General features: G+C 40.3%; 3 protein-coding genes across 3 annotated transcripts in view; 1 reads left to right on the top strand and 2 right to left on the bottom strand.

Annotated features, from left to right (window-relative positions):
- Nucleotides 1–1,651: 1,651 nt before the first annotated feature.
- On the bottom strand, nt 1,652–3,165 carry LOC115632809 (cyclin-J). Its single transcript, XM_030530061.1, has 3 exons — nt 3,029–3,165; nt 2,346–2,958; nt 1,652–2,285 (listed from the first exon to the last, which is right to left on the bottom strand). The coding sequence occupies exons 1-3, from the start codon at nt 3,095–3,097 to the stop codon at nt 1,705–1,707; spliced, it is 1,263 nt and encodes a 420-aa protein (XP_030385921.1). The 5' UTR covers nt 3,098–3,165; the 3' UTR covers nt 1,652–1,704.
- A 1,275-nt stretch (nt 3,166–4,440) lies between these two features.
- Nucleotides 4,441–10,647, bottom strand: LOC115633042 (probable RNA helicase armi). Its single transcript, XM_030530386.1, has 9 exons — nt 10,515–10,647; nt 10,219–10,363; nt 10,020–10,126; nt 9,834–9,948; nt 9,129–9,762; nt 8,595–9,023; nt 6,087–7,637; nt 5,220–6,026; nt 4,441–5,160 (listed from the first exon to the last, which is right to left on the bottom strand). The coding sequence occupies exons 5-9, from the start codon at nt 9,579–9,581 to the stop codon at nt 4,852–4,854; spliced, it is 3,549 nt and encodes a 1,182-aa protein (XP_030386246.1). The 5' UTR covers nt 9,582–9,762; nt 9,834–9,948; nt 10,020–10,126; nt 10,219–10,363; nt 10,515–10,647; the 3' UTR covers nt 4,441–4,851.
- Nucleotides 10,648–11,285: 638 nt separating this feature from the next.
- LOC115633041 (eukaryotic translation initiation factor 5B) overlaps nt 11,286–13,108 on the top strand; it is a 60,034-nt gene continuing 58,211 nt past the window's right edge. The window contains exons 1-2 of the mRNA XM_030530384.1: nt 11,286–11,622; nt 11,763–13,084. Coding sequence (XP_030386244.1) covers nt 11,552–11,622; nt 11,763–13,084 — 1,393 coding nt within the window. The 5' untranslated portion in view covers nt 11,286–11,551. The remainder of the gene's footprint in view (nt 11,623–11,762; nt 13,085–13,108) is intronic.

Consider the following 13,108-nt stretch of genomic DNA (forward strand, 5'->3'; position numbering starts at 1 on the left):
TTTAACTTTTTGAAGCTATTGATATGTGTGTAAGCAATTCTTGATGGTATATACTTATAAATTCCTTTTGATACCTCGATAGCTGCTAAGGTCGGCATATTATTGATAGACCATTTAGATGCTTTAGAAGGATTTATGAACATGGGGGGAAAACTTTATTATGCTCTGTACCCGATGAGTGAGAAGACAGTTTCATGTAACAAGCGAAAGCACGTGTGGCAGGAACATATTAGAATCGAAAACAGTTTAAGACAGCAAACTAGATGTTGAATTCACAAATCCATAAGCAGATCAACCTTTTGTCAAACCTGTGGCTGTATATAGTACGGATCTGCTGTGTTTCGAAAACGTCAATAGCGCGGCGGATGAAGGAATTCAAACTGTTTTCGTTCATTAAAAGTCTATCCTTATATACTATTCTTCAAATCTTATTATTTACACGAATTTATTTGCAGCGGGTGTTGTATAATTGACCTTTTCTTAAGTGTCTTTTGAAATTCAAGTGGTGTACATAAATAGAAATTGAATAGTGTTTTGAAAACATAGAGGAACACTCATTTAAATCCCAGTGAAGGTCTTAAAGTCCCTGACGCCAGTGTTTGAGTGCAAAGGCTATAATCTGTAGTCTTCTTTGTGCATTTAATCTTCTTATTACAATTAGCACTTCTACAATTAATATTCCTATAAGTAAAGAGATATATGGTGAAAATATAACCCTTTACGGTCAATATAATTTCCTTAACCTTTCCTAACCTTTGCTCTTTGCCTTTGTAGAGCTGCTCAATTCCATTGTCCTTTAAGATCGTTTTAGGTTCTCCGTTCCCTGCAAACCGACTAGGAAATATTTCCCATTAATTTTGTCTAAATGCGTAGATAACTATGCTTTGCACAATCGTTTTCGGGTTATAGGCTTAGATTATAATGACTTCAAAAGAAATTTATCTCTACAGTTTAACAATCTTTACATTTTAATCTTCTCTTTCTATAAGATGAATATTTTAAAATGTTGTAATAGGACTACTGATGCGTCTGACCACATTTGACTTTGATTCATTTTGTACGCGTTCTTAACTATTAACTCAAGTTCGATTTTTTGACATAAAAACACATACAATTTATCTTTTTAAATTACAATATTAGAGTTTTGTTATATCTCTTGTTGTAGCATTTTTGTAATATTCCTCTTCTTTTATTTTGAACGCCTATATTTACAGAAATATAATGACGACAATCAAGATTAAAAACTATGTCTTATGAAGGCGTTGTATTAAGAATTTGTAAATGAAAGTAATTCAATTCAGTTATATATGTGTCACAGTAATATAGCAGAATTTGATTCGAGTGGGGATGGTATAGTTAATACATATGTACATAAAACCTATAGTACTTCATTAAATGGATTTATTTATTGCTTACATGTACAATTCAATAATTTAAATTCCGTTTAAGAATTTCAACATCGAATTTACACAACTTGTAGTATGTTTTATGAGCAATGCACAAACAAAAACTATGCATTTCAGATGATGATACTATATATATACTATACATTAGAATATATAGTGTATGATCGGAATATAATATTAATATATTGTATATAGTATATATAAAATATATTATTATATATTGTATATATTATTTGTTTTTTTTTTTTTTCAGCTACAGGAAGACGTCCGTCAAGAACACCTGCTCAGAAATTTAACCTTAGTTGAGTTTTTGGCGTTTAGCTGCTTGTTGTTCGCCACCAATATCATCGTTTACTGTGTCCAACTTTCTCTTAACAGGTTCTGATAGTATCTGAATATCAACAACAGTTGATACATCATCCTGTGGAACCGAGACACTTCTCTTAACTATACGTAATGGCTCTTTCAGTATCTGGATGTCAACTACAGTAGCTACGCCATCCTGCGGCACCGACACATTTTTCTCAACTGTGCCAATTGGTTCTCCAAGCAGCTGAATGTCAATTATAGTTGCTGCGCCATCGTGCGACACCGACAAGTAATCATCGAAACCAGAATCTGGGCTGGACCAATGTTTCAGCTCGTCCTGCGGCTGATATTGCGAGACTGGTGTGCTGATCTGATCCTCTGGATTATTTGCACTGTAATAGTAGTGATAAATTGTTATAATGTCTGCATATGATTGCAACTCCGGTTCTGTGTAGGATGTCAAGTCGGTGAGATATAAGGTCCACCGTTGGGGCACACCGCTCACCTGTCGCACAGATGCAATGCAACTGGCGGCCAGCAAAGAGGGTGGTACATTGCCAAATCTATTGACTGTAAACAATAAGGCATTTAAATTAGCTTCTCAAATAAGTAAAAATGATGAATGCTCACTTCGTAGGGTGTAGTCGGCCATACGCAGTAAAAGTTCAGCCAAGTAAGTAATCATCTGCTGCAAACTGGCATAAGCTGCATGCTGCCTGCCCTGCACATGTTGATTATCTTCCACTAACATCTGGGAATATGCGATATAATCCTCTTCTGTTAAAAAACTGTCTGAGAAGAGCTCGACAAAGCTGGCAGTGGTCGGACGTATCAACTCGAAATCGAAAAAGCACAATATTTTGCGCTCTACCGCCTTGAACTCAAAGGCCGTGTAACAATAATTAACCAAACTATTCATATCGCTATAGCGTGGCACATATGCATCCGAGTTCTCCATCTGGGACGCCAGATGAATGGAAACAATCGCCACCAAATTCAATTTGTCTTGTCGAATGGTGAAGCGATCGATGAAGCGATCCAAATAGTAAATCGCTAAATGCAAAACGACGCGGTTGAGACTGTATTGTTTGGTGAGTGTCTCGCAGAACTGGAGCAGATGGGGACGATCCTTAATATGCGAGGACATAAAAAGTATCGGAAAGCGTCGTCCTTCCTGTTCCATCATTGAATAGAAAATGTCCTGCGCATACTCACACAACAAATTTGTTGTCAAACTACGATGCTTATTTAACATCATTTTAAAAAAAACATTAGAAATACGAACGCGCAAACAAATATTGACACAAATTTACCATTAATCTCTCTTGATGCTGCTCCTTAAATTCTTTGAGCACATAAATATATTCCTCATATTCAGTCATTTTTTTATTGTTTTAGTCTTCAAGACTTTACGTCTTGCAAATGCTGACTATAAGAAAACTGCAAAACAAATAAAAAAAAACTTTATCGCAGCTCGGCGCAACTAACGGTAGGTCTTCTTCTTAACAAATTGCAGATAATATAGAGCCGTGTTCAGTGTTGCAAAACGTGGGCTGAACGTGAAATCACAATAACGGCTAATACTTAACAATTAATTAATTCGGATGCTAGACTAAATGAACCATTTCTATCTGAGTGAACAGTAAGGCAATGAAAAAAGTTGGAAACATATAATATAATATAATAATATTATTTGGTGTTGTTTTTGAAATGATATTGCGGGAAAATATTCGAAATTGCGGAAAGCGGGAATTCTGGCTTTTTAAAAATACATTTCGCATTTTTCCGCGATTTGTAATTTTGCCAACAAATATGTAAAAATATGTGGTTAATGATGATTTATTGAGCTCTTTTTATACGAAAAGTGACTCTTATATTTATATATATATATATATATTATTTAAAATGTTCACCAAGATGACCAAAAAAAAGCTTGAAAAAACATTTTTCTAAGCATTTTTTGTAAAAAGAAATTTAGCTTTTTACTACGCTTTTTTTTTGTAAAAATTTGTAGCTTTATTTCAGTCTCCTTCCCGTCAAAAACAGATTTTTTTTCTTCTAAAAAGTTGGCAACACTGTGTACGTTTGTAACTCCCAGAACGAAGAATGACAAGCCATACGCGAATTTGCTCGGTTCCACGTTAGTATACATACATACAGTGAAAACTCTCTTGGTCGGACAGTTACAAGGGGAGTGTCCGCTTAAGGGGATACTTAAATATTGTATACACCGATCGAATGTTTTAGAAAAAGTGTCCGACGAGGAGTGTCCGTATAAAAGAGGTGTCCGTTAAGGGAGTTTTCACTCTATGTACATAAATAGAGTGTAGTAGAAATGTGTCTATCTTGCGTCGTTTCATGCCAACATGTTCGACAATGGATGGCATCTTTGGCAAGAACATCATTAGTAAAGAAATATTTTTCTTATACATTGAATGCCTCCTAACTGAGCCATCGTTGTGAATGAATTAGACTGAAGATTTTCAAAATACATACATATGTATGTACATATGTACATATTTGCGCAATAAAGCATGGGAAAATGTTTTATTGCAAGACCCAGTGGCTTCACATGGCATGAAGGCAAATAGTTTGCACACGAATTCATCAAATGTTCGAAAGTAAACCATGAAACAAACACCTCCAAATTTTATAAAGATTTTTTTTAGCGAATTTGTTAACATTTTTGTTATTTGACTGAAGGAAAAATTAGCCTCTTGAATTATTATTTTTGGTGTTATCATATTTATTTCAATCAAGCCTTAATTACATAAGATTCGTTTGGTTCATTGGGATTTTAAAGTTATATTTATGCAAGTAAATGGATGCCCCATAGGGACCACCATTTCTATAAGGCTGTCATTAAAATACAATTTGCAGAGTCTATCATATTTTGTTTGATTCACACATAATAGTTTAAGTTGAAAATAACAATTTTTTGATTGCTTTGTCTTCGTAAAACGTTAATATAAAAAAAGAATATTTGTTTCAGTCATTTTAAATGCGTACAAATCCGTAATCAAAACGTTAATAAAAAATAATATATATAAAGAAAAAAATAAAAACGATTTTAAATCATTCATTAATGATTTGGTTTGATTTCAAGGCTTTGGAAAAGGTACTTTTTCCATCGATATTAACGCACACAGTCGAAGGTATCCTCATTGTCGGAGTCCTCTGTCTTCTGGTTACTTTCTAGCAGTGATACGGGCATCTCACAGCCAAAGTAGGCGTTATTATTGGCACAGAAGAGTATGAGCTGGCGCCAGCAGTCGTCCACAGATAGCAAGTGTGGATTGCCAAAGATGATCATCAGAGAACGAGCACGGGAAATGGCAACATTCATGCGTTTGTTGCAGCGCACAAAACCCAAACAAAGACGGCGATCCTGGCGTAGAATAGATTCAGTTGAACGTACAGTTGAGATGAGCATTACGTCGCGTTCCTGAAATTTCAAAAAAGGACAACTATAGTTGATTGAACGCGAATCGAATGGACGCTTACCTGTCCCTGAAACTCCTCCACTGACCCTATTTTTGGCATTTTCACATCGGAGGCAATAAACATATTTCGCAACGTCTTTACCTGCTTAATATATGGGGTTAGGATGCCTATTTGATCGGGATGTACATTGAAACGGTAGAGGGCTATGGCAGTAATGAAGACTTCATTCGCCTCGGCATAATTGAACCACGATGGGGAATCAGGTTCCTGCTTATTCTCGCCCAAAACTCCATAGAATATGGTTCCGTGTGTGCGTGGCAAGTCACGGTTGTTCGGTTTGAATACAGACTGCAGCACTTCCAACAAGCGCACCTCACGCGAATCCACAGGGGAGACCATTGGAATGAGTTCATTGTCGTAGAACAATTTGCTATAGGTCGACATAATGGATGGAAGGGAACGATAATTGTACAAGAGCTTGGTGAGCAGAATTGGATTGTAGCCCGAGGTATTGGGATAGCGCTGTAAATCCTTTCGATATGGTGGACGCTCGAGGAGACGCTCCAAAAACGACACTTGAAAGCCACGCTCGGCCGCATAGCGATTGATAACGATTGCCTGTAGCTGATGGGGATCGCCAGCAAGTACTACTTGGCCGTGATTGCGTGGCAGCAACACTATTGGAATGATTGTCTCTGGCTCGGTACACTGGCCAGCCTCGTCGATAAGCACATGCGAGAAGTGTCCGGGAGGGAAACCCATTTGTAAATAGTTGCCCAATGTGGTGCAGGTGCTGATGGTGACGCGATAAATGCCCAAGAACTTCATTTGGCAGCGCAACTTCAAGCCCTGCTCCGTGACGACCATCTGCCGAATGGAAAGATTAATAAAAAAAGAGGCCAAGCTCAGCATTTCTTAGCAACTCACCGTATCATGAACCGTGCCTATAGAGCCAATGTCAACGGTGGCACAATAGGGCATCAGTTCAGTTGGAATAAGATCCTTCTCAATCTGGTTCTGGGACACTAGACGTATGAAGGAGCCCGGAGTCGTTGCGCCGCTCTCAATTAGACGTTTGGTAATCAAATCCGCAGAACTATTTGAGGGAGCACCCACCAGCAATCGGGCACTGGGCAAATTTTTAACCAACTGGAGAATGGTCTCCACCAGAGTCACAGTTTTGCCCGTGCCGGGTGGTCCAAAGATGACATAAGGCATACATTCAGTCTCGCCCCGCAGCACATTATAAACGGCACGTTTCTGTATAGAGTTTAGGCTTGGATTGTACCAATCTAGTTTGGTGTCATAGATATACATGTCCTTGTCGTCAACAAGACTGACCTCTAATTGGGGATTGTTGCGCTTTGTAACCTTTGTGGGGAAGAGAAACTTTTCCCCCATATGGCTTATAATGCGTGAGATCGAAAAATGTTGCTTGCGAAAGCCGAAACGAGAGAAATGGAACTGCAGACTATAATCCGAGCCATTGTATTGTTCATGGAAGCCAGCATTAAATTTGAGCAGCACCCGATCGAAGAGCACCTTGTGGACAATGCCCTCGAAGATCTTTGGATTGGGCTTGACTGCGCCCCAGATGTTGATTGCATGCACAACATCGCCCACGACCAGCGAGGGACGACGTTCTGCGAGATTCTCAATTTGTAGCGATAGAAATTGTCCATCACGTTGGAAATGAGCGCGGTCGCGATCGTAATTACGAAAACTAATGAAATAGTCAATCTCCTCCAAGTGCAGAAACAGACTGAAGCGCTGCACATAGTTGTTCATGCAAAGCTCCTCCTTCAAGCACGGATACTGTTTCTCAATGGCCCCTAACATCTCTCTGCGACGCTCTATGGTCAAATATAAGAGACGCAGCTGTTCGGGTACTTCATAAAAGCCCAGCCGAACGGGCACAAAACGACGCTTGGTGGCTATGCATTCGCCAGGCACCACATCGAACTTGTTGGACCACACCTGATGGGCATAGTAACGCGAGCGTTGGGCCACTGTACGGCCATTGGTGTTCATCTGGGCTGAGGCAACCAAACGACGTTCCGCCTCCTGGGCCAGCTCCTCCGACTCGCACACAATGATGATGAACGAGCGTTTAACACGAAATTTATCAAACACCAATGTAAATAGTTCCTTTGATTCGCCAAAGAACTTGGACTGCACCTCGAATATGACCGACAATTGACCGCCAGCACCTATTTTAGCTTCACCCAGCGGCTCAACCACACTGATCAGTGAATCGGGACCCTTTCGCAATTCGATTTCTTTGAGGAGAACCGTGCGCGTCAAATTATTCTCTATTTTCAACGTCACATTTTTCTTCTCCCACAGTTTAGTGAGAATGCAACGTTCTTCGCCAACGATGTTCACAGCATAAAGGCTGGTCGTGTTTGGTTGCCGGCATATCTCGCCAAAGTTCTTCTCCAGCATCTCAATTTTGATGGCACGATGTACGAAATCATTCTGGAGTGACAAAGAAAGGCAATTATTTCAGTATGCAGAAGGAGTCTTTGAATTTTACATAAAAGTTCAACTTTCTTCCAATTACTTTCAATTCCATTCCTTTTCAGGGCAGCTCCCTATGAACGATTTGATATTTCCAGAAAAAGAAAACAACGTTGTTTTTTTGTTTAAATATAAACATGTTGAATTGTGCTTAAACACTAGTCTGAAGTACATTAAGAGCCTTTATGAGAATTAATATACTTTCAAAACATAACCGAAGTAATCGTAAATTGACTGGGCCCTTGAGAATAGATCACCTCTAAAAGATACGAATCAAATGTTAGGCTGAGGCACAAAGTCTGTTCAACATTTTGAATTTAGCGAATGAAGAGATGGTTTCATTTCGAGTCCGCTTCATATGTCTCCTGTCGATCCCACCCAAGTCCTTCTAAAAGATACTATTTAATCCAACTAAATAAAAAACCCAGTCATGCCTAATTTTACCCATATCTGACTATTTAAATACTGTTCTTTAGAGAACAATCCTTATAAGATGTCAGAAGATACTGAACTTGCATATTTCTGACACGTTCGAATTTTATAATCTGTTAAAAACCTCGATATATGTATATAAAACAGTTTGTCCTGACTGACTCACTGATTAGGAATCAACGCAGAGCCCAACGGGAAGAGCTAGGAAGCTGAAATTTGTACACATGTTTCCTTTCAAAGTGTGAAAAATTCTGACTCCAAAGTGGGTAAAACGGCCTCCAAGAATTGTGTGAAAAATTTACAATTTTCTTCAATTAAATTCAATATTGGTTTGTATATTCTCAAAAAGAATACAAAAACACTATTTACTTGCATTTTAGTCATTTTTCCTGGGGCTTGAATCAATGGGGTTTTAACATTTCTCTTTTTTTAATGGCGCTAAATAATATTATACATTCACTTTATGGAACGCACTAAACTTACGTAATCACACTCAATCAGGTCCGCCTTCACAATGTCGCCCAAATGCAACTGCGTGCCTGGGGGCACATCCTGCTGAAATATATAGGCATCTCCGGAGAGAACGGTTATGTTTTCAAAAACCTTGTCAACCGTTAGCTTTTCACCAATTTTCATAAGTGATGGCAAAACTTTCAACACTTGCAGAATTTCGCCTGCTTGGTCCGCATAGGATGTATCCAGCTGTACGTTACATTCCAGGATAACACGATCACCCTCCTTGGGTATGAATGTAAGCTCAACAGAGTCCAAGTCCACCTCCTGTTTGTTATAGGCCGTGTCCACGTAAATGGCAGAAGGTAGACGTGCGGTGATTAATCCTGGGACACTTCGTAGCTGCGTGTTGAAGATGGTGCGCTTTTCCTTTCTGAGCGCCTCAACAGCATCTTGTATCTGTTGGAGTGTAAATGGGATATTGGAACAATAAACTTGTAAAGGATTAAAACATTATCTTCCTTCCTAAATGCATTTATTTTTGTTGCAAAAAAGGCAACTTACCTTCACCGTGCCCAAATCCCAGTTGTCCTCCACTACATTTTGAATTTTGACCACCTTCTTGTAGTTGGTCTTATCATTTTGGTAGGACAAATATTCCACAACACAACCGGGATGCAGATCCGCAAATATCGTTCCAGCGGCCTGCGCATCGAAGCAAGTAAAATCGTCAATGACGCCGCTGTTTGAAGAGATTTTGGTGATGACGCCTTTTTGGGATGTACATAAGGCGCCTGGAACTTTGTTAACGCCAACGCCAGTGTTGAGATTATCTGCCACTTCGCCTTCGACCGTATTTATGATGATGTCCTTCATGCAGGAAACTAATGCTTCAGTTTCCAGCTCTTCCGTCAATACTTCATGGTCCAGAAACTGTGTCTCCTTCTCCAGAAGCTCCTGTTTAAGCTCGCGCTGCTGTTCAGGACTTTGGAGAAAATTGCGAACAAAAGTTAACATTTTATTGCTGCGGCTTCTTGTCCAAACTCTCGTACATCCAATCGGTCTCGTTAATATAATTGATTTCTTTGCGCAGATTTTGTAAACGTTTCAAATGGTCCTCGGTAGTTTCTACTTTAAAACCGCACTCGCTCGCAAGAAGTGCGAATGCTTTGTTCGCTTGAGTGTGCAGTTTTTTGTTCTGCAAAAGAAGCATAAACACAAAGTCAACACATAATGTAAACAAATATTGAAAGACAATTAAAGCCCCACCGTCGCCGCGTTGCTGCTGCCCCCAGGAGTGTTGCTGTTCGATATGCTGCTCGCTTCGTCACTGATGCCGGTTGCCTCGTTGGACATCATCCGTTTTTCCCCAAATCCTCAAGTGCTGAAAAAAAGAAGCCAAAAAAAACATAAAGTACAATTCGCTGGAAGCTGAAATCGGAGTCGCATACTTACACAATCTGTTTCGTTCAACGAATGCTCATTCAAAAAGCAGCAGAAGATGCAACCCGAAACGCGCTTTGGAAAAATTAAGCAGTCCTTTCGAAAAACTTCAAGTGCCGCTGTGGTTTCGAAAAGAGAAAAACATGCTTTGTCAACATAAAATATAAAATACATACACAGCTTCAAGCTGAAATCGGAGCCACATACTTACACAATACGTTTGTTCAAGGAATGCGAATTCAAGCAATAGCAAGAACGCAAAGAGCGCTTTGGAAATGGATTGAAGAATTCTTTCTTCAATAGAACATTTACAAATATTCGATTCCTTATTTTCTGGTTCTTTCGACGACCGCGTGCTGATTGAATAAATTCAAGATATGAGTTTCTAAACACGCGATTTATGCAGTTTTCTTTGACGTCAAAAAAATCAAAAATCTTTCAAAAAACTTCAAAAGAAGTAGGAATAAAATATTAAGCAATCTCTCTGCATTTGCAGCGTATTCTTACACTAATCTGCTTCGTGCACTGAGTTCGCCTCAATAGGCAAAATAAATTTCCACCAGAATTGCACTTTTTAAAATGAATCAGAAAATCTCTTCACAAAACAAATCTAAGTGCCACAGAACGAACCGAACATGAAAAGAGCGAACAACAAAATGAAAGGATGCAAAGGCATTTTTGATGAGGCTACCGGCTAGAGATGGCAAATGAAGAGTGCAATAACAACTGTTGTGTTAGACAATCATCGATATTTTGTCAATGCTGCCAATTAAACAGCTGCTTGAAAAAATTTCGCAAGCACCCAAAAATAATAATATTTGGGGTATTCCTTCCAAAATGTGTGTATGTATGTATGTATATGCACATACAAGTATGTAAGAAAACTGTTTAATGCACTTTCCAAAACATAACGGAAAGAGCCTTCGGAGCACAAAGAGCCACTACGTGCCCATCGCAGGTTAAATGCAAATGAAGGTATTAGATATAATATTCCATATTGGGTGACATTTTGTTGAAATAATTAAGCCAAGCTTTTTTGAAAAATTAGATGATGTGTTTGGTGTTGCATCTGGGTGTTGCAAATTTCCGGTATAGATTATCATTCAATTTTAATTAATAATAAAAAACACAACTAACATTTGCAAATTGACATTTGAACTTTTAAATGCATCATCAGCTGTCGCAGTACATGGATATTAAACATCGATATATCTTCAGTGCTTATCGATAGTGCGTGCGCACTGTTGCAACATGCTCTAAAAGGTGGCAGCACTGTTCATTGCAACAACGTGTATAATAAGTACTTGCAAATTGGCAAGTGAAGGATTCGCAAATCAATCTGCTGTATTGGCCAAGTGTTCAGTTAATGTCCATAGAACCGTGACGTCGTTAAGGGGAACACAGCCAGCTTGTCATTTGCCTGCCGAGCGAGAAAAGCGTCGACGTCGCAGCCGTTGCGTCGCGTGTACACATTCAGAAGTGAATAACTTTAAGTTTTTTGTGGATATTCGGAGAAGAAACGTGTTGAGACTGCGCCAGGAAAGATGGTTAAAGCTAAAAAGGGCAAGAAAGAGATAGTAACCACTGCTGGTGGTGGCTCCTCAGCTGATGAAATGTGAGTACGCATGCAGCGATCTATGTTTGTTGCTTTTGGTGGGGGTGTTGTTGTTGTTATTGTTGCCAACGTGGTGGGCCGTGTTGGCAACTTTCTAATCGATTACAGTGTACTTAATTTGCATTTTTTTGTTTACGCAGCGAAAGTAATCCAGCCCAGAGCCAAACGGTCATTGACTCCGATGCCGACAGTGTGGATGTGGACAAGGTAAGCGCCAACAACAAGCGGAATCAGCAGCAGAAAGGCAAAAAGCAAAAGAACAAGAGGGCCACTGCACCGGATTCGGATGAAGGTAGCGATGCCGATCAGGTGGAGGCTTTGACAAAGGGTGTGAAAAAATTGAATGTCAAGGGCAAAGGCAAGAAGGCAAAAGAAGTCGCCAGCGATGATGAGTCTGGCGATGAAGCTCCAGCACCCAAGTCTAAGGGAAAAGCGGCCAAAAAATCGGCTTTCGAGCTGTTAATGGACGACGACGACGATGATGATGATGAAGCGCCGGCAGAGGAAATCGCACCAGTCGACAATGAGGACGAGGAGGAGGTGGTCGTCACAAAGACGCAAAAGAAAAACGAGAAAAAAGGCAAAAAGGGCAAGCGCAAGGGAAAAGATGATGACGAGGAGGATCTCGACAAGGTGCTGGCCGAGCTGCAAGCGGAATATGCTGGTGAAGCGCCTTCTGTAGTGACGGTTGTGTCACCCGAAGATTTGGCCGATGAGGAATTCAGCAAAAAGAAAAAGAATAAGAAGCAACAGAAACAAACTTCTGCCGCTGCTGAAGAAGCTGCCGTGGAGGGCAGCGATGACGAGATTGGAAACGAAGAAGCTGGAGGCACCATGAAAACGGCAGCGCAAAAGAAAAAGGAGAAAAAGGAGCGACAAAAACGCGAAGCGGCTTTGGCTAAGCAGCGCGTAGCATTGGAGCCCAAGCAAAAACCGGTGGAAAAGCCCGAGCCTGCGCCTGAACCAGCGCCGGTTTCCGAAGAGCCTGCTGTAGAGGATGACGCCGAGCCTGTTGCCAATGAGGGCGACGAGACCGAGGATGGCGGTAAAGCGAGCGGAAAAAATAAGAAAAAGGGCAAAAAAGACAAAAAGGCCGAGGCTGAGGAAGAGAAGAAAGATACAAAGAAGAAAGGCATGTCCGCGGCCATGGTAGCGGCAATGCAGGAGCAACTGAAAAAGCGCAAGGAAGAAGAAGCTCGCCTCCAGCAATTGGAGGAGGAGCGTATTCGTTTAGAGGAGGAACGCGAAGAGGCACGTCTCGAGGCTGTGCGACTAGAAGCTGAGAAAAAGGAAAAGAAGAAGCAGAAAGAAGCCGAACGTAAGGCGCGCCTCAAGGCTGAGGGCAAACTTTTGACGAAAAAACAAAAGGAAGACCGAGCACGCGCTCAGGCGCTACTGGAGTCTCTAAAGGCGCAGGGATTGGAAATTCCAGATCCGACTGAGAGGCGTGCGCCACGACCAGGTAAGTAACCCAAACTTCAAATAT

This window comes from Scaptodrosophila lebanonensis, unplaced genomic scaffold, assembly GCF_003285725.1.
Source record: "Scaptodrosophila lebanonensis strain 11010-0011.00,11010-0021.00 unplaced genomic scaffold, SlebRS2 tig00001415-arrow-pilon, whole genome shotgun sequence".
Classification (NCBI taxonomy): domain Eukaryota; kingdom Metazoa; phylum Arthropoda; class Insecta; order Diptera; family Drosophilidae; genus Scaptodrosophila; species Scaptodrosophila lebanonensis.

Excerpts from the sequence above, each read along its gene's own strand:
- LOC115633042 (XM_030530386.1), bottom strand. The coding sequence starts at position 9,581 with ATGTTAACTTTTGTTCGCAATTTTCTCCAAAGTCCTGAACAGCAGCGC. Across the intron at positions 9,024-9,128 it reads GGGATTTGGGCACGGTGAAG|ATACAAGATGCTGTTGAGGC; the intron begins GTAAGTTGCCTT and ends ACACTCCAACAG. Across the intron at positions 5,161-5,219 it reads TGGAGGAGTTTCAGGGACAG|GAACGCGACGTAATGCTCAT; the intron begins GTAAGCGTCCAT and ends TTGAAATTTCAG.
- LOC115632809 (XM_030530061.1), bottom strand. The coding sequence starts at position 3,097 with ATGACTGAATATGAGGAATATATTTATGTGCTCAAAGAATTTAAGGAG. Across the intron at positions 2,959-3,028 it reads AGCATCAAGAGAGATTAATG|CATCGTAGTTTGACAACAAA; the intron begins GTAAATTTGTGT and ends ATGTTAAATAAG. Across the intron at positions 2,286-2,345 it reads GGCCGACTACACCCTACGAA|TCAATAGATTTGGCAATGTA; the intron begins GTGAGCATTCAT and ends TATTGTTTACAG.